This window comes from Onychomys torridus, chromosome 13 (assembly GCF_903995425.1).
Source record: "Onychomys torridus chromosome 13, mOncTor1.1, whole genome shotgun sequence".
NCBI classification, from domain to species: Eukaryota; Metazoa; Chordata; class Mammalia; order Rodentia; family Cricetidae; genus Onychomys; species Onychomys torridus.
The window spans coordinates 49,145,539-49,171,672 of NC_050455.1; the positions used below are offsets into that span (position 1 = coordinate 49,145,539).

A 26,134-nucleotide genomic window follows, 5' to 3' on the forward strand; every position below is an offset into this window, starting at 1 on the left:
GTCAGTCTGTGGCTTGTCGAAGCTAGGAAGCTTCTAGGAGGGCCTTGATAGTGAGAAGCTCGGATGGAGTGAGGAAGCGGGCAGGGAGAGGGCCAGGTCAAGTGGATGCCACCTTGTCTGACAACAGATAGAAGGTGGGATCTACGCCCCACTGAGTTTTCTTGCTTGGGCAATGGAGAAGGTGATGTTGCTTATAAAAGTCTGATGTCCTTGTCACATTTGAGGAACAGAAAGAAGTGTCGTGTGTCTGAGGGCGGCAAGCCACCCAGGGGGGAAGCAGGGAGAGGTTTTAGATATTACCGATCCAAATCTTGAGCCTTGAGTCCCTGCTGGGTTATTTAAAAAATAATACTAGCTAGAGGAGGTACTGGGCGGGAAGGTACTGGGTCCACTTCCTGTTGGAAGTAGATGTATGGTGACATTGAGGTCCCAGGAGGGCTTGAGAGGGAGCCAGGGTTTAGAGATTAGTGCTGGGTTCAGGTAGAGATGGAGAGGTCTGGGGGAGGGCTGTCATGGAAGACAGGAAGTGTAGGAATTCAATTTACAGATGGTTGTGAGCCGCCATGTACCTGGGTCCTCTGGAAGACCAGCCAGCAACCAGCCACTGAGCCATCTCTCCCCCCAGCCCTGTCTGAGACCGCCTTAGAGTTGGGGAGATAGTTGGGAGGGATAGTGAAGCAGGTGGGCCCCGAGGCTTTGCAATGGGCCTCATCACTTGGCCATTCCTTCCCCTCTCAGTCTCTATGTCCCGAGCTCCTCCGCCACTGCCTTCTCCACGGAGACAGACCCCCACCGCAGAGGACACCCAGCTTCTGAGGAGCACGGTGGAGACAGAGGCTGCCCAGGTGAAACGCACAGCCTCTCTCTGTGGGTTCTGATGAAAACCGTCTTCACGCTTCAATGCAAACACTTTCCACACCGAGCTGTCTCCCCAGCCCTTAAGCTGTTATTTCTTACACAAAGATGATTTCCCTAAGATCATGATTTGATTAATTTCCCTCCCTCCTTCTACCTGCTTAGGGAACTCCCCCTTATCCTGCCCAGGGAGAGCAGCGTTGAGTGAGTGGGGTATTTCCAGATTTGTGGCTTTCACTTCCACATCTACCATGTGGGCGGAGTGACCTGCTGTGGACGAATCAGAGTCCTCCCAGCACCAGCTTCAAGAGGTGATCCCAGGGGCTCAGGGGCCCCAGACACCCAGCAGCAGCAGCAGCAGCAGCGGCAGCAGCAGCAGCGCCTGTAGGGAAGACTAGAGACCGGAACCATGGACGACCAGCGCGACCTCATCTCTAACCATGAGCAGGTGCCCATACTGGGCCAGCGCCCTAGAGCCCCAGAAAGGTATGTGTGAGTACCAGCAGAGAGCCCTCAATTCTGGAGGACACAGAATGCAGGCCTAGGGAAGGGACACTGCACTGAGTTGCAGCAAGGCTGCCTTGAGCACTGACTTTCTGAGTGATTTTTTTTTTTTTTGGAGGCAGGGTCTCTCTATACAGCCCTGGCTTTCTACGCAATGAAACCCACTCTGTAGCCCAGGCTGGCCTCAAACTCACAGAGATCCCCCTGCCTCTGCCTCCCATGTGCTGGGATTAAAGGAGTGCACCATCACACCTGGCTCTGAGTAATCTTGAACCCCTGCCCCCACCCCCACCTGCTAAGGGTATAGACTTCCCTTTCTGTAAACCGAGGGGCTCCTTTAGGACTTGTAAGTGTTAAGAGAGCCCCGGGTTCACTCCTCAGAGTTTCACAATTATGTAAGGGGCTTCACAGACCCTCTGAAGCTGGCCACGACTCTAGGCCGTGACTGAAGACCATAGTGTTCTTCCCTGGGATGAGCTCTTACTTTTTCTCAATAAGTGTGCTTGCTTCCCTAGCCTCAGATCTGGAAAAGGTTCCAATGTCCATTTCTGAGGACAGTAGAAGCAACCCAGTCTTTTCTTAACTGCCAGAGGACCAGCATGGGCCTAGACAAGCACATCCCACCATACCCGAGTCCACACCTGAAACAGGACTGGTCTTTCCGTGTGTGCAGGAGCTGGCTGCCATCCTAGCAGCCTCTCAGAGAGAAGGGGCTCAGCTCTGCTGTGGGTCAGACCCATCTACGAACCTCTTCTTTGTAACAAGAGGCTGCCCCAGCCCTCCAGACAGCCCCAGGCTCCTCTCCCATCCCCCAAAGGACCTCAGTCTTGTGCCCACCACCCCAGAAAAAACCCAAACAGGACTAGGATTCACCTGCCCTCTTGCCCTCCCTCCCCCACTGCAAGCTTTGCTGTCTATGGGGATTAAAACCAGATGTGACGTCAGCTGTTTCCAGGCAGAAAGGGATTTGAGAGAGACTCTGAGGTATCTTGTGCAGAGGAATTGTATTCTGGAAAGAAGGTAACCAGATATAGATTAGTAGAGCAGTGGGGAATTCCAAGGCAACTTTACTGCTGTCGTGGGTGACCACAGAAAAATCACAAGCCCCTTTCTGGGTCCTAGATTAATAGTTCACCCAGAGTGTACTTTTCACCAGTCCTGAGATTCTGTTGACTGTTATTGTAATAATAACCAAGCTACAGACTCTGTCTTAATGCTTACAGTTACTGTTGCTAGGAATTGGACATTTTTATTATCTCCCTTGTCCTTGTCTTTTTTTTTTTTTTAATGTGGAGCTGAGGATTGAACCCAGGGCCTTGCGCTTGCTTGGCAAGTGCTCTACCACTGAGCTAAATCCCCAACCCCAGTCTTTATATATATATATAAAATTTATTTAACTTTATGTGCGTTGGTGTGAAGGTATCAGATCCCCTAGAACTGGAGTTATAGACAGTTGTGAGCTCCCATGTGGGTCCTGGGAATTGAACTCAGGTCTTCTGGAAGAACAGTCAGCGTTCTTAACCGCTGAGCCATCTCTCCAGCCCATCCTTGTCTTTTTTTAAAGACTGGTCTCACTGTGTAGCTTTGGCTGGAACTCATGGTGTAGCCCAGGCTGGCCTCGAGCTAATAGATATTTGCTTACCTCTGCCTCCCGAGTGTGGGGATTAAAGGTGTGTGCCACCATGAAGTTTCCCTACCATGCATTTCCCCCATTTTTACACAAAAGGAATCTGAGCTTATCTTGGTAACTTCCAGGTTGTCTCAGCTGGTGAGTGTAGGACATAGCACTTGGGCCATGACTAGGCTGAGTTTGTTCTCCTATGTGTGTCCTTTAGACGCCTCATTTGTGGTGAGGGGAGATGGGAGCCCCCTGACCTCAGGCCACTTAGGGAGGGCTGTGTTCAGAGATGGTGCCTTAAGCTTTTAGGCCATTCCAGACAGGGTTTGATTTGGGGCATTCTCGTGAACACTTCTGCCTGGCAACATCTGTGTCATGATGCTTCATAGTTCTGATTGGCTTCTGACTTTGGCCAGTTACCTTTTTGTCTTGTTTAATTATAAAAGGAGGAAGTAGAAAGGAGGAAGTAAAACCAGGCGGTGACAAGAGTTGGCACTCAGTCAGAACCAAGGGCCAGACAATCTAGAGACATAAGAGGCTGGGCGTGATTGTGTATGCCTATAATCCCAGCATTTGGGAAGTGGAGGCAGGAGGATTGGGTTTAAGGCCAGCCTCATCTACATGAGACCATCTCAGAAAAACAAAAAATAGTAGTGAATTTAATACAAGAGGAAGGAGAACAGATGCTAGATTGGACGTCTAGCCTCTCTGAGAGCAGTATTATTGATAAAGATGTGTTACATGTTGAGGTGTTTCATTTCTACATTATTTTTATTTATTTAGGTTTTTTTTTGAGACAAGTTTTCTCTTTGTAGCTCTGGCTGTCCTGGAACTCACTCTGCAGACCAAGCTGGCCTCGAACTCTGGGATCCTCCTTACTTTGCCTCCCAAGTGCTGGGTTTAAAGGCATGCACCACCATGGCCCCTTCCATCTCTGTGTTATTTAACATCATCTCATTCCAAGCTCTTGCCCATTTCACATGCACAAGTGTTGACTTGCTCCCGCTCCCAGAGTTAGGCAACCAGAAGAGCTGGGATGTTAATTAAGGCTAGTTGCTCTCATCTTCAATACAAACCCGTGTTCTTGGGCCTTCTGAAAAACTGAAGTTCAGAACGGGGAGGGATGAGGCTTCCTCAAGGTTGTGTGATAAGAGGCAGAGCTGGAACTAGATCTGAGTATAGGGTGTGTAGAGGGTTCAAGGGTCCCATGAGTTACCCAAGTCGTTAATAAAGCAGAGGACCCTGAGCCCAAGCTACATCTTCCTTCAGAAGGCCAAGAAGTTAAACTTATCCCCATCCTGGTCTGGTCTCCCTTCCCCAACAGAGTTTTTGGTTTCTCTTTCCAAAAGAACTCTTCTTGGGTCAGCCGTGGACTTAAGGAAATAGAGGGTTGGCAAGCATAGAGCCAATGAAAATTAGCTGTGTCTGTGACATCATAAGTCACTAGGCAGACAGGTCTCCTGGAGTCTCCTAAATCTCCCTTCCTGGTTGCTGGAGTAGGCAAGGCGAAGACTCCTCATGAGAATTTCTAATGGAGTCTGTCTTAGTCTGAGTTACTATAATATACTGGGCATACATATTATACATATAATATTTACTGTATACTCTATACAGACTGGGATATATGTTAGTCCAGAGATTTATTTTCCACAGTTCAGGAGGCTGTGAAGTCCGGATCAAGACACTGGTATCTGCTGATGACTGTGTTGTAAATGTATGGCCGTGGAAAGGCAGGGGCCCGACACCCTCTGTTAAGCCTCCTGACAAGGGTGCCTAACTCCATTCACTAAAACACTAGACCTTTAAAGGGGACATGTTCAAACATCAGCAGGGTACTGATAGTTCTTCCCACCCAAGGGCTAAGTGGGAGAAGGGACAGGAACTCTCAGGGTCTCCAGTCAGTATCTGTTCCATACTGTAACACGTGCACACACCCCCAAACCAGTATTTGAAGCCCAAAACGGCAAGCAGACACTGAGGTCTGAGGGTCTGGCCACCCAAGAGCACGAGACATTCATCCAGGCCTAGCCATTTATGTTGCTGTTGAATTCCCCCCACTTGGCTATCACTATGGGGTGCTTCTATGGCCACAGTAAGAGCTTGTTTCAAAGAAAACTGTGCCGGGGAGATGGCCCAGCTGATACTCAGGCATGAGCACCCGAGTGTGAATCTCAAACACCCATTCGAAAAACAAGCACTAATCCTAGTGTTGGGGAGGCAGAGACAAGAGGATCCCTGGGTTTGTTAGCGAGACAGTCTAGCTGAACTGTTGAGCTCCAGGTTCAGTGAGAGACCCTGCCCCAAACAATAAAGTGGAGAGCAACTGAGGAAGACACTTGAAATGGACTTCTGGTCTCCACACAATTACACATGAGCACCCATACATACATGGACATGCAGCACACACACATACACACACACACACACACACACACACACACACACACATATGCTGGGGAAGAACCGAGATTTAGAATTGCTGGGGTGAGTGTTACTCATGTGATGCGTGACAGAAGCTGGGAGACTGGAGAAGAAGATTTGTCCAAAGATCCCCAGAGACTGGTACAGAGGCTGCGTCTCTAGAGTGGGTGTCAGCTGGCCCTGCTCCAGCCTGACAATGTCCCCCCTCCCCAAATGTCTAGGCTCCACTTCTCTTTTTCAGGTATGCATGTTCTTTGCTGTCCCTGACGTCACATTTCCTTCCCTTTTCTCTTTAAAGCTGACGTCGCTTCAGGGATTGGGGATAACACAGGGGATGGAAACACTACTTCCTCTTACATAGTAAAAGCAATTGCCAACCAAATCAAATCAATCAATCAATCAATCAATCAATCAATAAGACTGAATCCTTTTCTCCCGAGGGTAGCTCTGCTCCAGATCTCCAGGGCAGAGAGGGGAAAGAGGAAGGACATGCCACTTTATCCCGTCACTACCCGGATGGGACACCAAAATCCAGAGTAGGCAAGGGATTTGGCTCATTCTTCCCATCAAACTTGGGCCCAAGTGGATCTGATTTCTTCCTAGAAAGGACACTGGTGGTCAGCTGGGGTGGGATGGAGGATGGGGACGTTCCACACACACCTCTATTGTAGCCAGGTTATTGGGAGGACATTAGTCTGAGAGGACATGGGTGGGGGCCTAAGTCCCCACTCCCAGCCAGCCTCCAACTCTGGGTCATTCTCTTACTCCCTCCTCACAACAGGTGCAGCCGTGGAGCCCTGTACACAGGCTTTTCTGTCCTGGTGGCTCTGCTCTTGGCGGGGCAGGCCACCACTGCTTACTTCCTGTACCAGCAGCAGGGCCGTCTAGACAAGCTGACCGTCACCTCCCAGAACCTGCAACTGGAGAGCCTTCGCATGAAGCTTCCTAAATGTGAGCGTTCCACCTGTCCTGACCACCTCACTGTCCCTCACCTCACGGGCCCCACCCATTTCTCCATCTAGCGCCCCCTCCCCCCTCCCTGGGTTTCAGATCTCAACCCCTGGTGACCTATTCCCTTGGACCTGGACTCAGGCTGTCTGTCTTCCCTGCCCCACAGCTGCCAAGCCCGTCAGCCAGATGCGGATGGCTACCCCCTTGATGATGCGGCCCATGGAAAACATGCTCCAGGGGGTAAGGAAGGCGGCAGGGAGGAAACACCATCTGGTCTAGGCAGTGAGCAGGTGCCGAAGGGGAGGGGCAAAGGTCAACAAGTGACAAGCAGGCAAGGTCTTAACTGCTGGGAAGGAGCAGGGTCCACCTCAGAGAGGCTTGCCAAGGTGGCGGAGGCCAGAACTCTTGGGGCTACCCTGATGGGGGGGAAGACAAGTCCCAGAGCTTGCAAAGTGCCTCTCACCTTCCACAGCATCCTCTAGTCCCTCACCTCCTCCAAGCCTCTGAGAGCAATAATGTTATTCACAAAACTACTATTGGTACCGTCCCCAGGGAAGAGCACACCAACTGGTTGTCCAGTGCCAAATGGCCAGGCCTGAAAACATACATACAGGTAGCATTATATGGACTGAACAGATTTTATTTAGGAATATATTGTATATAAATAAACAGACACGCAAGCAATAGCAATGAATGATAAAAAGAGGTCATGAATTTGAAGGAGCAGGAGAGGGTGTATGGGAAGGCTTGGAGAAAAGAGAAGGGAGAAATGTAGTAATTAATTTATAATCATAAAAAAAAATGAAGCAAAAACTGCTATTGGCAAGGCCATGAAGAGCTTATGCCAGCCTGAGCAGTGAGGATATGGAGGCAGAAAGGAACTAGCTGGAATTCCCATGTTAGGAGGTAGCAGAGCTGAGCTGTTGAGTACATGGACCTGACTCTCATCAGACTCCAGCTGCTGCCCCCCAGCTGCTGTCCTCACCCCTCCACCCCAGGCCCCTCACACGTCTCAACTAGCGCTGGTATCTCTGTTCCCCTTTCCACAGCCTGTGCGGAATGCTACCAAGTATGGCAACATGCCCCAGGACCATGTGATGCACCTCCTCCTGGTGAGTAGCAGAGCCAGTGGGCAGTCCCCTGGTCCAAATGGGATGATCCTAACCCTCACTCACATGCCAGGCTCACTGTAAACTCAACACCTGCTCACCCCAAGGAATTACGGTGGCCCTTAAATATTGCATAGAGTCCAGCACCCTTCCCTCACCTTGAGATAAGTGTCTATGTAGTCCTGGAACTGGTTATGCTATGTAGACCAAGTTGACCTTGCACTTAAGAGATTTGCCTGCCTCTGCCTCCTGAGTGCTGGGACTAAAGGCGTGTATCACGACGCCAGGCTCTAGCCTCTTCGCTTTTGAGTTGGAAAAATTAAGGTCCAAAATTAATATCTCATAGTCCTGCTCTGTACTGGGCACTACGTAGGGTTCTTGGCCTACAGCAGGGAGGCAACTTGAATCTACCAGTGACCAGGTGATGAGGGACGCACAGCTGGCTGTGAGGACAGACAGAGAACCCAGTCTAGCTAGTGGTGGCCAGGAAGTCTTCAGAGAGGAGCCCTGCAAGACAGGCAGACATCTGTAGGGAGCAAACTAGTGGTGCTGTAAAGCTGGTCTGGACCCCAACAGGCGCTACACAGCTGGGTGGCCCTCACCCCTTCACCCCTGCTCTCCGTCACTGAAGCCAGGGTCCAGGCTTGCTGTGGCTAACATCCATTCCTCAGAATGAAGACCTGGGAACATGGGGTGTACATTTCCCCTTGCTATCACGGAGGTCTTTAACTTCCTCTTGCCCTGCCACTCTGCAGAGGTCTGGACCCCTGGAGTACCCACAGCTGAAGGGGAGCTTCCCAGAGAACCTGAAACACCTTAAGAACTCTATGGGTGGTCTGGACTGGAAGGTGAGAAGCTTCTGTTGATTCTCCTCTTTAAACAGTAGCCTCAGGACCAGACAGCGGCAAGGGGTGGGCTAGGGGAGCTGTTCTCTGGGCTACGGAGGGCCTTCTAACACCCACAAAAAACTTGTGGGTCTTGGGGTTGGGGATTTAGCTCAGTGGTAGAGCACTTGCCTAGCAAGTGCAAGGCCCTGGGTTCGGTCCTCAGCTCTGGCAAAAAAAAAACAAAACCAAAAACCAAAAAACGAAAAACAAACAAACAAAAAACACCACCAACAAAAAAAACCCTTGTGGGTCTTTAAGAGGCACCCAGGCTGCAGCTGGACTCCAGATGTTGGGCCTGTCTGATCCTCCAAGATTGTTTGTTGTCAGGGACGGGTGTTGACTCCTGACCTTGGTGACCCGCCTCTATTCTCATTAGGTCTTTGAGAGCTGGATGAAACAGTGGCTTTTGTTTGAACTGAGCAAGAACTCTCTGGAGGAGAAGCCCACCAAAGCTCCGCCTAAAGGTACCAGGATGGGAGCTTCAGGGTGCCTGGACCCCCTGGAGCTGCTGAAGCTAGAGCCTCCGGCCTAAGCAAAGCTAACAGCAGCACTCCATCCTCTCAGCCTCTTCTAGCCTGTTCCTTCAGGGTTTGGAAACTCTGACATCCTGTCTGTGGGTCTGTTCCTTCACACGCATATCCAGAGTATAGAGGCCTCTCCTCCTTGTCTTGGAGCAAAACCAACTCAAAACATACCAGGCAGGAGTCTTGGGAAGGACACCTCCCCAGCACTCACTACCTCAACACATGTGCAGAGGGCCACAGAGTCAGCGAGTGCCCAGAGCCCTGGGCGCTTCTCACTCACCAGCCGTGCCAGCATACAGGAGGCTTGCAACCTCACATTGGGGAATGCCTTGTTTGTACCTCGGGGCTGTCTCTAATTTGCTGTGCGGAGCCTGACAAGCCTGTCTTACTGGGTTTCTCGGTCCCAAAATAAGAGGACCAATGGCCCATTCTGCCCTGGACCTCAGTTTCTCGGATACATACATAGAAGACAGCTTGCATGCAATCTCAACCAACTTCTAGCTAATTTTTGAATCCCCTCTCCAGCATCCCCAACAAGTGGCAGCCCCCATTTCTACTTGGGTTACCCCAGTAACAAGATGGTCGGGCTCCCAAAGGTGTCCCCATTACTGTCCTCCAGGAACCAGAATCACAGGAGTGATTACTAACTGTAATAGAATCTGAGTGCTAGAAGTAATATTTTGAGGCAAGTAACTCCAGCCACGCTTTCCTCTTTTGGGACCTTACTGGTTTCAGCCTCGGGCCTCACTTTTCCCATCTGTACTATGGGAGGAATGAGGAAAGTGACTTGGATAGGCATTAGGCCCACAGCAGTGGTGTGTGGGTCTCTGCTCTGCTGAGATCCCGGCCCAGAGCCCCCTCACTCACTGTCTTCATCATACCTGTAGTGTCAGGACTGACCAAGTGCCAGGAAGAGGTCAGCCACGTCCCTGATGTCCACCCGGGTGCGTTCCGTCCCAAGTGCGATGAGAACGGTAACTATTTGCCACTCCAGTGCCACGGGAGCACTGGCTACTGCTGGTGTGTGTTCCCCAACGGCACCGAGGTCCCTCACACCAAGAGCCGCGGGCGCCATAACTGCAGTGGTAAGCAGGGGCCACTGTGCCCGTCCTGTAAAGGCCTAGGAAGCACTAGGAAGATGAGGGTCCTGAGGTCCCTCCTAGCAAACATGGGGTCAGGACATGGGTTGGCTGTGCCCCGAGGACAGCCACCGTCCGTCAGTCATGCATCTGGCCCTTCATCCACCTGCACGCTCCTGTGTCCCTTTAACAAATCTCTCACATTCTTCACACGCTGTCCTACACCAAGAGTCCCCCCATCTCACCGCACCCACTGACCACACTATATACCGTGGTGCCTCCTTTCCCAGGCTCAAGGACAAATACCTGATTGGGAAATATGCCTTTGGGCACAATGGTAACGGTGAGTATGGTGAGGTAAGAATAGCAGGATGATTCCTTTGCAGAGCCGCTGGATATGGAGGACCTGTCTTCTGGCCTGGGTGTGACCAAGCAGGATCTGGGTAAGGGGATCACCCATGCTCTCACTCTAGTGGTACAGCATGACACGGGGCCGTTCTTCCCCATCACTGGGCTGGCTTCTACAGAATGGGCTGGTTGCTGGAAGCAGAGTACTCAGTAGGGGAGCAATGGGGGGAGAGGGGTGCATGGGGGGGGGGGGGTTGACTGCTCTGAAGTTCCAAGGTGCTGGGAAGAGGCAGAGACAACGGGTGACAATATCGACTTCTGCTTCCCTTCCCAGTTATGTGAAGGCAGAGGCCAGCTCTGCACAGCAGCAGCTTTCCTGTTCTCCTGTGCTCCAACCTTCCTGCCTTCCCTGACGTCACATCCCACTTCCTGCCTCCTTACACCTTGGGGCTTGAGGCTGGTGTCTGTTTCATCATCCCTGGACACGACCAACAAAACCAGAAGAGAATGAGGATGCTGGAGGGCCCCACCCCTATTGAAAGGAACAGAAAGCTCAGAGCGGGCAATGCTAGGTGGACCCCCATTTCTGACCCATTAACAGTCTCCAACAACGTGAGGCTTTGAGAGGTAGGCCCACAGACAGGGACAAGGGGTGCTCCACCCTTAACCTGCACTGGACACATCTGCTGTCTTCTCCTCAAGGAAGAACCCAGGCCTTCCCCTTCCAGAAACCCTTCCTCACTTCCTGCCAAGACCCCCAGGTCCCTTGCTCAGCCAAGCTTGTCAGCAGCCTATAGGATCGCGGTTCCATGTGACAATAAAAGGTAGTAAGTAGAAAGTTCTTGCTCCTGGCTCTTCTGTTGGGATCCAATTAGTTTACCCGAAGACGGTCAATGAAAACCTTAAACCTGGTCATCTAGGTACCCAGGGCCAGTGGAGCCTGGGGTGATGTCCCTAGACACTTAGCACCTGCTTTACATTCAGAAAGAAAACAGACTCTTGCAGTTTTAAAAGCACAGCTGGCCCAGCTTCCATTCCTCATGTCCCCGATTCCATTTCTGTACTAAGAACAGCGTAAGTGTGATGACAGATGGCAGTGGACACAGGGGCCTAGTGTCAGGAATGGATGCAAATGGGGGTTGCCACCAGCTGGGTGTCTGCAGGACCCAGGCAGGGCTAACTCAGCTCCAGTCCACTGTCACTGGAAAAGGGAGCAGATCCCTTACCACCCAGGAGTCCGAAACGAACGTTAGTGACATCGTTCTGTTTTGAAGTTTAACTACTGTGCGTCAGCACAGCCAATGAGATCCTTCTTTGCAGTCACACGTAATGACGGGAATGGCCGTCCCACAGGGCGCTGTGCTGAGGTGGCTTTTGAACGTATATGCAGAGGCAGCACCCTCCTCCCTCAGTCTACCCCAGTAACTGCCCCAACACATACGTCAGCTTTGCTCACTTCCAGCCTTCCCCAGCACCGAACTATTCCCTGGAGAGGGGGCGGCTCACGGCCTAGCGTACTGGCTCTTCCCATGCCAGCCACCGATGTTTCTTCCCACCACATCATCCTAACTCCCAAACATTCAGAGGCCCCTCGGTCCCCTGTGCCGTCTACTCTGGCATCTGATCAACCATCTCCTCCAGGGAGCCCTCCCTACATCAGCCCCTGGGGAGCTTCACTGAGGCTCTGTGTTTAGCAAACTGTCCTACTCACAGTACCTCAAGACAATGGCATGCAGGCAGGAAGGAGCCCTGAGTGCTGACCTGTGCTCTTCCAAGGTTGCTACACTGTCTTTCCTAAGTAGTCAGTAGCAGGACGAGTCCAGATGCACAGGGGAACTCAAACCTTTACATTTGAAGTCTTTTATTATTTTGAGTTCATTAAAAAAAACAAAAACAAAAACCCAAAAAACAAAAAAACCCAAAGAGCTGGAAAACTGGTAGGACAAGGCCTTGGAGTAAGCCAGGGATCCAGGAAATGGGGTGAACTGCAAGCAGAACCTCGCTGGGTCTGCAGAGCAGAGGGAGGTCAGTCCTAAGGCCTTTGGGCATGATGGATTTGATGGGGAAAGGCAGGTCACTTAAAAAAATATATATACTGTACACATCTTATGCAGCACTCAGAGGGGGTGGGTGTGTTTCCTCTCACTTCCTCCTGGGACTGCCACCTCCTTGCAGGCTCCCTGGCTTGGCTGGCGGCAAAAGCTGGAGCCGGCCATCATCTTCTGTTGAGGGAGGGTAAGTTAAAAAGTCCAGTCCCAACTCACACTGGCCAGGTCAGAGGTCTGGGGACGGCCACACTCTGACAAGACTCTAGAAGAAAACAAACCAGGTCAGATTTCCTGAACTTTATATCAGCAGAGGAAAACAGAGAACCAAGGAAGGGCAGCAGATTTGCTGGGGCTCCATACCTGCTAACAACGCCCCTCAGTCCCACTGACCCCAGGGAAGGGGGTCGCTGTCTCTCGAGCTCCCTCCCTTTGGGCCCACCCAGCTGCCCAGAAAGGCTGGGAAGAGTCAGGTACCTGTTCTATGTGCTGGCCTCACACGGCAGGCTCTGCTGTCTTCTTCTGTGAAGACAGAAGGGCAACAAGGCTTCAGTCTGTGGGTCCTCACCACTGCCAGGGCAGGACTCCCTGGAGGCAGGGGTGGCACCTCATGGACCATCTCAGCAGCCACACCCCTGTAGCTTCCACTGCTAGGCTATCTTGCGCTACCAGCCCTGGGCCAAAGAGCCTCTGACCTCATGAAATGGACGGTTGTTCCTTCAGTGGGTACCTCCACTGCCCAGGACATGTAGACCAGGCACTCCCTCTATCCTTTCTTCCTCACCCGGAAGCTGGTCGTAGCTTACCCAGTTTCCTGCCCATGGGGGTCTCTCCTATCACCTCGCCCCTGCTCTTCCTCACAAGGTCCATTAGATTGGAAGGGAGGCATAGACCAGGTCTGGGCGTTAGGAGGGTAAGGGCAAGAGGGAGGGGGAGGGGGAGAGGGAGGGTAAGAGGAAGGGGGAGGGTAAGGGTAAGAGGAAGGGGGAGGGGGAGAGGGAGGGTAAGGGTAAGAGGAAGGGGGAGGGGGAGAAGGGAGGGTAAGGGTAAGAGGAAGGGAAAGGGTTTGAATTTCTGGCCCAAGAGCTCCCAGGAACTCAATCTACCTTTTTCTTCTTTTTCTTCTTGACTAGCGAGTCAGGGTCTTTGACTGAGGTCTTTTTTCCTTTCTTCTTCTCCTTTTTCTCCTTGTCTTTTTTTCCTGAGGGAAGAAAGTGAGCTTCCTGAGCAACAGATACTAACACCGAGTGAGTCAGGTCAGGAGGCCCATGACAGCTCCCAGCTCCTACACCACGGGCAAACAGGCCCTGCTGGGGCCAGGACACCACCCTCAGCTGACAGGGCTCCATTCTTCCTGTCTATGGACCACACAATCTAGGGCCTCAATACCAGCTGCGCGAGTTCTTTAAAACTGAGTTATATAGCCAGTCTTGAATTAGCTCATTTAAGAACATTTCCCCCCACATTTACTTTAAAAAAAGGCAGCCGGGGGCTGGAGAGATGGCTCAGTGGTTAAGAGCACCAACTGCTGTTCCAGAGGTCCTGAGTTCAATTCCCAGCAACCACATGGTGGCTCACAACCATCTACAATGAGATCTGGTGCCCTTTTCTGGCCTGTAGGGACACATGCAGGCAGAATACTGTATACATAATAAATAAATCTTTTTTTTTTTCCCGAGACAGGGTTTCTCTGTGTAGCTTTTGCGCCTTTCCTGGATCTTGCTCTGTAGACCAGGCTGGCCTTGAACTCACGAAGATCTGCCTGCCTCTACCTCCCGAGTGCTGAGATTAAAGGTGTGCGCCACCCGGCAAAATAAATAAATCTTAATAATAATAATAATAATAATAATAATAATAATAATAATAATAATAATAAAGTTCTGGACATCAAGGGTAGCAGGTCCTTATGTAGGAGGGATCAAGATGACCAGATACCTCTTCTCCCCGACTCCTGCCACAGATGGGCAAGCAGTACTCAGGAGGATTTCCTTGCTGCGCGTGGTGGTGCACCTCTTTAATCTCAGTGCCCAGGAGGCAGAGGCAGGTGGATTTCTGAGAGTTCGAGGCCAGCCTGGGTCTACATAATACGTTTTAAGCTGGCTAGGCGACACAGTGAAACCCTGTCTCCAAACAAAAACAAGTTTTTCTTCTCAGAGCCAGTTTTCCAGTTAGAAAATGAAAGCAAGACTACCCCACTGCCCAGCGTCAGCCCGCTGGGTGCAGGTTCCAGTCTGGAGGGCAATTAAACGGCTGCTTTCCCCGAGAAAGTGAATTCTAGAGGAAAGGGGCCCTGGATGAGGATGCAGGCACACCCCGCGCCTCAGGGACCGGCAGTGGATCTCTGGTGTCACTCAGGTTGGAGTGGAGTGCTCATGTTCTCCATCGTGTGAAGCTGGACTTGAGGCTAAACGTGGGTGCAACTGCTGGGCACTGTAAGGCCTCCTGGGCTGTGGGGAGGAAGTATGTTCTCCTGTGCTCCAACCTTCCTGCCTTCCCTGACGTCACATCCCACTTCCTGCCTCCTTACACCTTGGGGCTTGAGGCTGGTGTCTGTTTTCATCATCCCTGGACACGACCAACAAAACCAGAAGAGAATGAGGATGCTGGAGGGCCCCACCCCTATTGAAAGGAACAGAAAGCTCAGAGCGGGCAATGCTAGGTGGACCCCCATTTCTGACCCATTAACAGTCTCCAACAACGTGAGGCTTTGAGAGGTAGGCCCACAGACAGGGACAAGGGGTGCTCCACCCTTAACCTGCACTGGACACATCTGCTGTCTTCTCCTCAAGGAAGAACCCAGGCCTTCCCCTTCCAGAAACCCTTCCTCACTTCCTGCCAAGACCCCCAGGTCCCTTGCTCAGCCAAGCTTGTCAGCAGCCTATAGGATCGCGGTTCATGTGACAATAAAAGGTAGTAAGTAGAAAGTTCTTGCTCCTGGCTCTTCTGTTGGGATCCAATTAGTTTACCCGAAGACGGTCAATGAAAACCTTAAACCTGGTCATCTAGGTACCCAGGGCCAGTGGAGCCTGGGGTGATGTCCCTAGACACTTAGCACCTGCTTTACATTCAGAAAGAAAACAGACTCTTGCAGTTTTAAAGCACAGCTGGCCCAGCTTCCATTCCTCATGTCCCGATTCCATTTCTGTACTAAGAACAGCGTAAGTGTGATGACAGATGGCAGTGGACACAGGGGCCTAGTGTCAGGAATGGATGCAAATGGGGGTTGCCACCAGCTGGGTGTCTGCAGGACCCAGGCAGGGCTAACTCAGCTCCAGTCCACTGTCACTGGAAAAGGGAGCAGATCCCTTACCACCCAGGAGTCCGAAACGAACGTTAGTGACATCGTTCTGTTTTGAAGTTTAACTACTGTGCGTCAGCACAGCCAATGAGATCCTTCTTTGCAGTCACACGTAATGACGGGAATGGCCGTCCCACAGGGCGCTGTGCTGAGGTGGCTTTTGAACGTATATGCAGAGGCAGCACCCTCCTCCCTCAGTCTACCCCAGTAACTGCCCCAACACATACGTCAGCTTTGCTCACTTCCAGCCTTCCCCAGCACCGAACTATTCCCTGGAGAGGGGGCGGCTCACGGCCTAGCGTACTGGCTCTTCCCATGCCAGCCACCGATGTTTCTTCCCACCACATCATCCTAACTCCCAAACATTCAGAGGCCCCTTGGTCCCCTGTGCCGTCTACTCTGGCATCTGATCAACCATCTCCTCCAGGGAGCCCTCCCTAAATCAGCCCCTGGGGAGCTTCACTGAGGCTCTGTGTTTAGCAAACTGTCCTACTCACAGTACCTCAAGACAATGGCATGCAGGCAGGAAGGAGCCCTGAGTGCTGACCTGTGCTCTTCCAAGGTTGCTACACTGTCTTTCCTAAGTAGTCAGTAGCAGGACGAGTCCAGATGCACAGGGGAACTCAAACCTTTACATTTGAAGTCTTTTATTATTTTGAGTTCATTAAAAAAAACAAAAACAAAAACCCAAAAAACAAAAAAACCCAAAGAGCTGGAAAACTGGTAGGACAAGGCCTTGGAGTAAGCCAGGGATCCAGGAAATGGGGTGAACTGCAAGCAGAACCTCGCTGGGTCTGCAGAGCAGAGGGAGGTCAGTCCTAAGGCCTTTGGGCATGATGGATTTGATGGGGAAAGGCAGGTCACTTAAAAAAATATATATACTGTACACATCTTATGCAGCACTCAGAGGGGGTGGGTGTGTTTCCTCTCACTTCCTCCTGGGACTGCCACCTCCTTGCAGGCTCCCTGGCTTGGCTGGCGGCAAAAGCTGGAGCCGGCCATCATCTTCTGTTGAGGGAGGGTAAGTTAAAAAGTCCAGTCCCAACTCACACTGGCCAGGTCAGAGGTCTGGGGACAGCCACACTCTGACAAGACTCTAGAAGAAAACAAACCAGGTCAGATTTCCTGAACTTTATATCAGCAGAGGAAAACAGAGAACCAAGGAAGGGCAGCAGATTTGCTGGGGCTCCATACCTGCTAACAACGCCCCTCAGTCCCACTGACCCCAGGGAAGGGGTCGCTGTCTCTCGAGCTCCCTCCCTTTGGGCCCACCCAGCTGCCCAGAAAGGCTGGGAAGAGTCAGGTACCTGTTCTATGTGCTGGCCTCACACGGCAGGCTCTGCTGTCTTCTTCTGTGAAGACAGAAGGGCAACAAGGCTTCAGTCTGTGGGTCCTCACCACTGCCAGGGCAGGACTCCCTGGAGGCAGGGGTGGCACCTCATGGACCATCTCAGCAGCCACACCCCTGTAGCTTCCACTGCTAGGCTATCCTGCGCTACCAGCCCTGGGCCAAAGAGCCTCTGACCTCATGAAATGGACGGTTGTTCCTTCAGTGGGTACCCCCACTGCCCAGGACATGTAGACCAGGCACTCCCTCTATCCTTTCTTCCTCACCCGGAAGCTGGTCGTAGCTTACCCAGTTTCCTGCCCATGGGGATCTCTCCTATCACCTCGCCCCTGCTCTTTCTCACAAGGTCCATTAGATTGGAAGGGAGGCATAGACCAGGTCTGGGTGTTAGGAGGGTAAGGGCAAGAGGGAGGGGGAGGGGGAGAGGGAGGGTAAGGGTAAGAGGAAGGGGGAGGGGGAGAAGGGAGGGTAAGGGTAAGAGGAAGGGAAAGGGTTTGAATTTCTGGCCCAAGAGCTCCCAGGAACTCAATCTACCTTTTTCTTCTTTTTCTTCTTGACTAGCGAGTCAGGGTCTTTGACTGAGGTCTTTTTTCCTTTCTTCTTCTCCTTTTTCTCCTTGTCTTTTTTTCCTGAGGGAAGAAAGTGAGCTTCCTGAGCAACAGATACTAACACCGAGTGAGTCAGGTCAGGAGGCCCATGACAGCTCCCAGCTCCTACACCACGGGCAAACAGGCCCTGCTGGGGCCAGGACACCACCCTCAGCTGACAGGGCTCCATTCTTCCTGTCTATGGACCACACAATCTAGGGCCTCAATACCAGCTGCGCGAGTTCTTTAAAACTGAGTTATATAGCCAGTCTTGAATTAGCTCATTTAAGAACATTTCCCCCCACATTTACTTTAAAAAAAGACAGCCGGGGGCTGGAGAGATGGCTCAGTGGTTAAGAGCACCAACTGCTGTTCCAGAGGTCCTGAGTTCAATTCCCAGCAACCACATGGTGGCTCACAACCATCTACAATGAGATCTGGTGCCCTTTTCTGGCCTGTAGGGACACATGCAGGCAGAATACTGTATACATAATAAATAAATCTTTTTTTTTTTTCCCCGAGACAGGGTTTCTCTGTGTAGCTTTTGCGCCTTTCCTGGATCTTGCTCTGTAGACCAGGCTGGCCTTGAACTCACGAAGATCTGCCTGCCTCTACCTCCCGAGTGCTGAGATTAAAGGTGTGCGCCACCCGGCAAAATAAATAAATCTTAATAATAATAATAATAATAATAATAATAATAATAATAATAATAATAATAAAGTTCTGGACATCAAGGGGTAGCAGGTCCTTATGTAGGAGGGATCAGATGACCAGATACCTCTTCTCCCCGACTCCTGCCACAGATGGGCAAGCAGTACTCAGGAGGATTTCCTTGCTGCGCGTGGTGGTGCACCTCTTTAATCTCAGTGCCCAGGAGGCAGAGGCAGGTGGATTTCTGAGAGTTCGAGGCCAGCCTGGTCTACATAATACGTTTTAAGCTGGCTAGGCGACACAGTGAAACCCTGTCTCCAAACAAAACAAGTTTTCTTCTCAGAGCCAGTTTTCCAGTTAGAAAATGAAAGCAAGACTACCCACTGCCCAGCGTCAGCCCGCTGGGTGCAGGTTCCAGTCTGGAGGGCAATTAAACGGCTGCTTTCCCCGAGAAAGTGAATTCTAGAGGAAAGGGGCCCTGGATGAGGATGCAGGCACACCCCGCGCCTCAGGGACCGGCAGTGGATCTCTGGTGTCACTCAGGTTGGAGTGGAGTGCTCATGTTCTCCATCGTGTGAAGCTGGACTTGAGGCTAACGTGGGTGCAACTGCTGGGCACTGTAAGGCCTCCTGGGCTGTGGGGAGGAAGTACTGGCCCACGTGCTCTGCAATCTACTTTTGGCGTGGCCACCAGCCCCCTGTCACTCGGGACAAACCCCGTCCCAGGCTCTCATTCTTTTCCACCGTCCCGCGCCGCAGCACACGCCCGGGAAAGGAGTCACTTACTCTTACTGGGTTTCTTCTTGTCCTTGCTCTTTGTGCCACTCTGCGGCTCTCCACTCTCAACCTTCAACCCCAGCTCACTTTCCGGCTTCTCCTTGGACCCTCGGGAGCCAGGTGACCCCTTCTCCTTGCCATCAGCATTCGCTCTGTCTGGCTTTGCCTTTGCCTTGGAAGTCCTGGAGGTCTTTTCTGGGGTAATGGCACCTGCCCCAGCCACCAGCTGCTTCTTCTTCTTGCTCTTTGGGGACCCAGCCGCCAGCTGGTCCCCCGAGAGCTTCCGCTTCTGGCCCTTCTTCCCACTCTCCTGGATGGTCTCCGTGGCCTTCTGCCTTTCCTGCTCCAGCAGTTCTGTTAAGACCTTCATCACAGAGGCCTGCACCTGCGCCTCGCTCAGGGGCCACGGCTGCTCCCGGAGGCGCTGGGTGATGCTGTTCTGCAGATCCTGGGTGGGTGCTACTGAGGTCTGGGTGCTTTTCTTGGCCTTCTTGGGCTTCTGAGATGTGGCGCCTGGGGAGGCCTCTTTCCTACCTGTGAATCACAGGTCTTGGAGGTCACAGGTCTGGAAAGCTGAGGGACAGATCTTACACAATATATGAGGACTGAGGGAGTGCATTTCCTTACAACTGTACAGATGGGAAACTGAGGCCCAGCGGTCATTCTGCCCCGTCTGTCTCCTATGCTTAAACAGGAATCTCACCTCTAACTTCCAGCTCTACTTTATGTCCTCACACCAAAAACTCTACAGTGATCTCAGAATGTTCATGAGAGGGCCTGAAGTCTGCCAGCGAGACAGAGGGGACAAGGGGACAAGAGGTGGGACACAAGGGACTCAGGTTCTAGGTCTGCCTTTATCAAACCCCCCCCCCCCCAAGGCCTGTTTCCCACGGTAAAACAAGAAGCTATGGCATGAGCTGTAGATTCATAACACAAGAAGAGAAGGTCCTACGGACTGAAACTCAGCTCCCGTCTGTGGACATACAATGGGTCCTTGGCCCATCAAGGCTGGGGCAGGGGAACTCTGGGTGTGCTGTGTATGCATGTGGCGGCTGACTAAGCAGGTTTACTGCCTGCCAGAGTGACTTCTGGTGCAGCCTTTGTTTAGAACTTTCCACGCCTCTGCTTGCCTCTGATAATTGTGTGCTGACTACATGTGTAAAAAAAACCTTCCACAGCCCCCTCGAAAATGTCTCCCTGTCGCACCCGCCTCTCACACAGACAAGAACGCTGGAGAAGAAAGTGAGCAACAACCCCACCTCTGACCCAGCGCAGGAAAGCTGGGGCCCCAAGCCCAGAGCTTCCGCTCCTGTGTCCACTTCGTGCCCCCCCCCCCCCCCCCCCCCCCCCCCCCGTCACCTGGGCAAGACTCTCCCACTCTGTATGGCAGCAAGAATTACTACATTTTGAGTAGCAGTGTCTGCCTCAAGGAAAAGCTGACAGAAATGGAGTGGAGGGGGGGTGGGGGGAGAGATGGAATGTTCTGTGTTATGTAAGGCACGCCTGACAGTCCCCTCCCCTGGGTCCCACCAAATGTCATGTGACAATTTTCTGTATGTTATACTTTTGACAGTACATGGTGGCATTACTCTCGCCTTGCATGGTGAAGACACAGGGGCCCAGGAGCTTTGGCTACAGAATGAGTCAGAGCAGCCCCAGGGACTAGTCCACCACCTAGGGTCTCCTCTATATACTGGATCCTCCGAACAGGGCTGCTGGCCAAGTCCTGAGTCATTCTGAGTCCTATACCCAATACCCTGGCCCACTAACTAAGAAAATAAAGTCACTAGGGACAGCTGGGGAGCCAAGGCCTCCTCCACAAGCCCAAAGAAGTTGCTACAGGTTCACTAGCTCCAGAGGGGCAGATATACCCGCTCCCAGGGTGCCCAGAGCCGGAGACCTGGGCCTGGGCCCCAGCTGTGTTTGAGGGTACCTCCAGTTCCCACAGAGAACCCCGTAGGCTTGTATTTGAGGGACTTTGATGGAACCCAGGCAAACACTGGTGAGATTACTGCTTCTGATGACAAGCAGGGACCAGCAGCCTTGCCCTCCATATCCCAATATCCCCCTACTCACCAGTTTTAGGAATCGTGGTGTCTGCTGCATTCTGGGATTTTGATTTCTGCTTGCTATCTGGGTTATCTTTGGTGGCCGGAGCAGAGGAAACCAAGGGGTTGGAGTCTTGCCTAGGAAGTCTTGCTTTTGAAGCCTGGGAATTGGCCACAGTCACCCCAGGAGTCACATAACCTGAGAGGAGAGACTGAAGAGGCCCAGTGTGAAAGACGCAGTGAGCCCCTACCCTTACCCCAGAGACACGGCCTGCTCTGAGGAGATCAGCGCAGTGCCCCAAGATCAGGCTAATCTAGTCAAGTGGGAGAGTGGCCCTCGGTGTGTGCCTTCTAAACTGCGAATCAATGTAAATTTAAGGCACATTAAAAGGAGAATTTCTTATTGCCAATGGACCACTACCATTACAGAACAGCATTAGCATTTTGGGCTAATAAGAAGGCTTAGAGGGTAAAGGCACTTGTCATACAAGCCCAACAGCCGTTTTCTGATTCCCCACATGCTCCCCACAACTGAGAAAATCATCAGTGTCTGTCCTGTAAAGAAGAGCTTTTTTTTTTCCTTTCCTTTCTTTCTTTTTTTTAAATGGCACTGGTGTTTCGCCTGCATGTATGTCTGTGAGGGTGTCAGATCCCCTGGAACTGGAGTTACAGACAGTTGTGAACTGCCATGTGGGTGGTGGGAATTGAACCCGGGTCCTCTGCAAGAACAGCCAATGCTCTTAACCACTGAGCCATCTCTCCAGCCCGAGAAGAGCCTTAAGAGAGATCTAAAGAGTGGCTTTATCTGGGCATGTCTTGGAATCCATCTGATCCTTTCCCTTGACCCCAGGTCAGCAGGTGAGGCTCTATTCTGTTGATTAGGACATCCCACAGGCAGGACCTTACCAGGGCTCTGGGAATGGGATCTAGACACTTGATCCAAGGAGTGGCTAGAGTCCAAAGCTGCAGCTCCAACCTCTAGCCCCTGGCAGTTAGTTACCTGTGAGGGGGCCACCAACTCATCTTCGCTGGACTCATCAGGGGTCTCCTCCACCACAATCTCCTTCTGGGAAGGGTCCGGATCTAGCGCAGAAGCAAAGGTTCTTGTTGGGTGTGAGTCCCTGGTGGCCCTGTTAATCAGGCTAGGCAGAGCTCCTCAGGAAGGCTACAAAGCCTGGGTCTATGTTCCTCCTGCACAAAGCCTCCCATTTTTCACCCACTGATGTTAGCCAAAGCGCCCTGCCTGACACAGTTGAACGCCAGTTTTCCTTTCTGGTTCCCGAGACTTGTGCATTCAACAATGGGCGCCTGATACCAAGAAGCTGCCAGTTGTCAGACAGGATTCAGGTCTTTTACGTTTGTGGAGTTATCCCACCAAGTGGATAAACAGGCCCAGGGTGGGGCGAGAAGGCCAGAGCCCACAGCTCTCCCAGGCTGTCTCATCCCCTGCCCTTCCTCCTGGAGTCCTCACCCAGTCGGGGGGCTGCCTTGGCCATCTGGGGTCTCTTGGCATCCGCCTCGCTCTCTGAAGAGGTATCACTGCTGTTACTTGAGCTCCTGGGGGGTGCGGGGTAGCTTGGGGGAGGCTGCTGTTTCTCAGCGAGTTTGGCTTTTCTGAGCTTGCTGGTTGCTTTGGACTGGATGGGTGTGCTCTGGGGGGGCATCACAGAGGGTGTCTCCACAGCACTGCTGATCTGGTTGGGGACAGGAAGAGTACAGGGGAAGTTACAGAGAGGGACCTAACAGAGCCAGGCCCTAGGTGGGAAGCACATGAGCCTTCCCACGGTTTGTCCCACAGCTCTCTGGCGGGCACTGCAGCTTCTTACTATGTACCAGGACACTGAGGCCCAGGGAGGTAAAGTAAGGGCTGGTGGTGGGACACCCAACCATGCTGGGCTCTCACTGAGGCGTGGCAGAGAGAACCTGGCCATATGTGTGGGAGGAGAGTGGGGTGGGATTAATATGCTCTACATAGTTCCCCAAACACAAAGCACTTGAAGGCTGGGTCCTAGCTGGGTCTCACCGGCACTCACGTGGCATGCACACATGTACATGTGTACACACACACACACACACACACACACACACACACACACACACACACACACTTCAAGTCCACCCATGCACTTCAAGTCGACTCTCCAAGTAAAATTCAGGTGGTATTCTCAGGAAGCCATCCACCTTCTCCACAGCTCTCCATGTGACCCGGGGCTCACCAATTAGACCAGGCTGGCTGGCTAGTGTGCCCCCAGGGATTGACACGTCTCAGGCACCCCAGTATTGGCATTGCAAACCCCCGCCACCATGCCTGGATTTGCCTGTGGGTACTGGAGAATGAACTCAGCACCTCACGCTTGCATGGCAAGCAAGCGCCTGACCCACGGAGCCATCTCCCCAGTCTGCTTACTGGTTTTTGTTTGTTTTCCAAGACACCACAGTCTCACTGCATAACCACTCTGGCTGTCCTAGAACTCGCTTTACAGACCAGGCTGGCCTCAAACTCACAGCAATCTGCCCGCCTCTGGCTTCCGAGTGCTGGGATTAAAGGCATGTGCCACCTCTGCCTGGCTGACAACTAATTTATCTTGCTTTCCCTGTTTAATGGCTGTCTCTCTGCTGGCTTAGGAGCCCCAGGAGGGTCTTGGACCTGCTGTAGTCTCGGTGCCCAGCAGGGCAGATGTTCAGTACCATCTGCTGAGATGACCACTGCCTATTAGTTCATACGGCCACATGCTTCAGCAGCTCTTTTTGCACGACAGAGTGTAATTCACCCAGTAACAGGGTGGCACAGCAGCCCCTCAAAGCAGGGGATACCCTATGCTTTAGCACAGCTCTCTCCTGCCCTCAGGAGGTTGGGTGTGCAGTGGACTCCTCTCTCTCCACATAATAGTTAACAAACCCCATTAGGCCAGGTTCTGGCCTGGACTGACCCTGATGGGATGTGCCCTTAGTTTTAGTTAAACAGTGTCCACTAACCTTGTCCTACTAGTTAACTGAGTTTGGTGATGGCTAGGAGAAAATGCTAAGGTCACTTCCATTCTGAATACTAAGAAAGGCAAGGTGAGCAACTCATATCTACAGCATTTCAAAACTAGTAGATAGAAATCAAATTCGGAGTCTACCAAGCTGGTAAGAGGAGGGATTCCACTTGCCTTTGGACACCTAGTCTGCTCTTCCTGATAACATCAGGGGGATTTGGGAGCCAAGGCTTGAACGACAGTGCCGGGGTGCTGGGAGCAAGCCACTAACTGCCATGCAACCTAACAGCACACACCGAGGCAGCAGAGTGACCCTCCCACAGCCCTCTCTTCCCCAACAGTACCTGAGTGGATGCTGCCTTTGGTTTCTTGCCTTTCAGCACCCGACTAGACTGCTCACTCTTGCTGGGTTGGGGGGCTGTCCGTGGGAGGGATGTGGGCACAGTCACACTGGTTCTAATGGCTGAAATGGAGAAGAGGGGGCAGGCACATCAGGGTAGAGAAGCCGCTTGACTCCTCAGCAAGGCATTACCCAATTCCCAGTCCTTCCCATGGACCTGGTGCTGGGCTTAGGGATCGTAAAGCAGATGCTAGCTTACTTTCCTCCCCAAGCCTTCCAGGCAGCTCTCTCATCATGTCATTTGACAAGGCTCGGTGCCTTCAAATGGCTACTGTGGCAGACTCCAAGCCTTACCCTCATCTTTTTCCTCTTGAGCAATAAGCTAGATCATGGTGCCAGAGACTCCTCATAGTTAGGAATCAGCGGGAGAACTGCTGGGTGCTGAGGAAGATATGCCCATCACAGCCCAACAAGGTCATGCGTCCCCGTTATGAACTAGCCTAATACACAGCACCTTTCTGCTGCCAGTAGGAATCATGCTGTCTGTACTTAATGACAGAAATGTCAGTGTCCTAATATGCAACTGAAGATGTCTGAGCTTCAGAGGGCCTTGCCACACACAAACACACTAGTCCACCTTAGGTCTGGGGACGAGACGGAGTATAAAACATTTCCTACCTTCTTATTCTATGCTACAATGGATGGGAACTCACTGCCAGGCTGATAGCCCAATCCACAGCTAGCTGGCTATAGCAGAGCTCTCTCTTAGACTAGCCTGCTGGTCCCTGTAGCTTTCAGCCACCAAAATGCTCAGGCTTTCGGGCTTGGAGACAACACACAGAAGCCTTGAATAGAATTCCTTCCAAACAAGGCAAATGAGCTACCCTCAAGGTAACAATGCAGAGTCCAAGGCTGAGCCCCCAGCCCTCCTGGCCAACGCCTCTGTTAGGCTACTTGATCACTGTCTGGTCCCGTCTGGTCTCAAGGCGGAAGGCATGCAGGCAGCAGCACTCACCAGGAGTGGTGGGCTGGGTGGCAGGGATCATGTCTTCATCCTCACTTTCAGAGGAGGAGCTCTGGGCCGTGGTGCCTGAGGCCTGGGCCTTCCTTGGGAGGTTCACAGCCTGGACTTGTGCAGAGGTAGCAGCTGGGCCAGCTGGACTACGATTAGGGTCGACAGAAATCAGAGGGGATTTAATCACCTTGAAAAACAAAACAAAACACACACACCCAGTGATTAAAGGCTTGGCCGGGGAAAGGGAATGGGAAACGGTGAGGGAGGGTCTTTTGTTTGTTTGTTTTATTTCCTTTTCGAGACAGGGTTTCTCTGTGTAGTTTTGGTGCCTGTCCTGGATCTCACTCTGTAGACCAGGCTGGACTCAAACTCACAGAGATCTGCCTGGCTCCACCTCCAGTGCTGGGATTAAAGGTGCGCGGCAAGGGAGGGTTATATAAGTAAGGTAAGAAGTTCAAGGAGCTTGGGCATTTGCAGCCCACTCCCAGCCCATACCAGCTAACACCCAGCACAGCACCTCACAGCTCTCACAGGAGCCCAGCTGACGTCCACAGTGACCCCCAAGGTAAGCAGTATCCATGCCACTGCACACATGGGAAAGCCTTAAGTCCAGAGAGGAAAAGAGGAGGGCCCTGGCCACACAGCCAGATAGGAAGCAAGGCGCGAGCTGGAATGTCTAATTTAGCATCTTTCTTCTGATGATATCAGATGTCCAGCCACCTGCTAAGTGGGGAGTTCTAAAAAGCATTTCC

At 52.1% G+C, this 26,134-nt stretch overlaps 2 protein-coding genes and 1 long non-coding RNA gene across 4 annotated transcripts in view; 1 reads left to right on the forward strand and 2 right to left on the reverse strand.

Moving 5' to 3' along the window:
- The first annotated feature begins 1,063 nt into the window (after window positions 1-1,063).
- Window positions 1,064-11,118, forward strand: Cd74 (CD74 molecule). 2 transcript variants are annotated; one of them, XM_036204787.1, is made up of 9 exons: window positions 1,064-1,341; window positions 6,180-6,349; window positions 6,516-6,589; window positions 7,399-7,461; window positions 8,214-8,306; window positions 8,722-8,809; window positions 9,757-9,954; window positions 10,335-10,391; window positions 10,631-11,118. In XM_036204787.1, the coding sequence occupies exons 1-9, from the start codon at window positions 1,265-1,267 to the stop codon at window positions 10,636-10,638; spliced, it is 828 nt and encodes a 275-aa protein (XP_036060680.1). In that variant the 5' UTR covers window positions 1,064-1,264; the 3' UTR covers window positions 10,639-11,118. The 2 variants fall into 2 exon arrangements, with proteins under 2 accessions (XP_036060680.1, XP_036060681.1); XM_036204788.1 differs by lacking the exon at window positions 9,757-9,954 and having other exon boundaries at window positions 1,068-1,341.
- A 1,369-nt stretch (window positions 11,119-12,487) lies between these two features.
- On the reverse strand, window positions 12,488-13,834 carry LOC118594693. The gene is made up of 3 exons (XR_004946402.1): window positions 13,448-13,834; window positions 12,819-12,863; window positions 12,488-12,606 (listed from the first exon to the last, which is right to left on the reverse strand). It is a non-coding gene; the product is annotated as an uncharacterized LOC118594693 (long non-coding RNA).
- A 2,477-nt stretch (window positions 13,835-16,311) lies between these two features.
- Window positions 16,312-26,134, reverse strand: part of Tcof1 (treacle ribosome biogenesis factor 1) — a 34,117-nt gene continuing 24,294 nt past the window's right edge. The window contains 9 exon segments of the mRNA XM_036204786.1: window positions 16,312-16,735; window positions 16,947-16,991; window positions 17,522-17,616; window positions 19,011-19,535; window positions 21,078-21,261; window positions 22,050-22,132; window positions 22,521-22,743; window positions 24,372-24,490; window positions 25,383-25,569. Coding sequence (XP_036060679.1) covers window positions 16,965-16,991; window positions 17,522-17,616; window positions 19,011-19,535; window positions 21,078-21,261; window positions 22,050-22,132; window positions 22,521-22,743; window positions 24,372-24,490; window positions 25,383-25,569 — 1,443 coding nt within the window. The 3' untranslated portion in view covers window positions 16,312-16,735; window positions 16,947-16,964.

Coding starts and splice junctions, on each gene's coding strand:
- Cd74 (XM_036204787.1), top strand. CDS start 1,265: ATGGACGACCAGCGCGACCTCATCTCTAACCATGAGCAGGTGCCCATA. Junction 8,307..8,721: donor TGGGTGGTCTGGACTGGAAG/GTGAGAAGCTTC, acceptor TATTCTCATTAG/GTCTTTGAGAGCTGGATGAA. Junction 8,810..9,756: donor CACCAAAGCTCCGCCTAAAG/GTACCAGGATGG, acceptor TCATACCTGTAG/TGTCAGGACTGACCAAGTGC.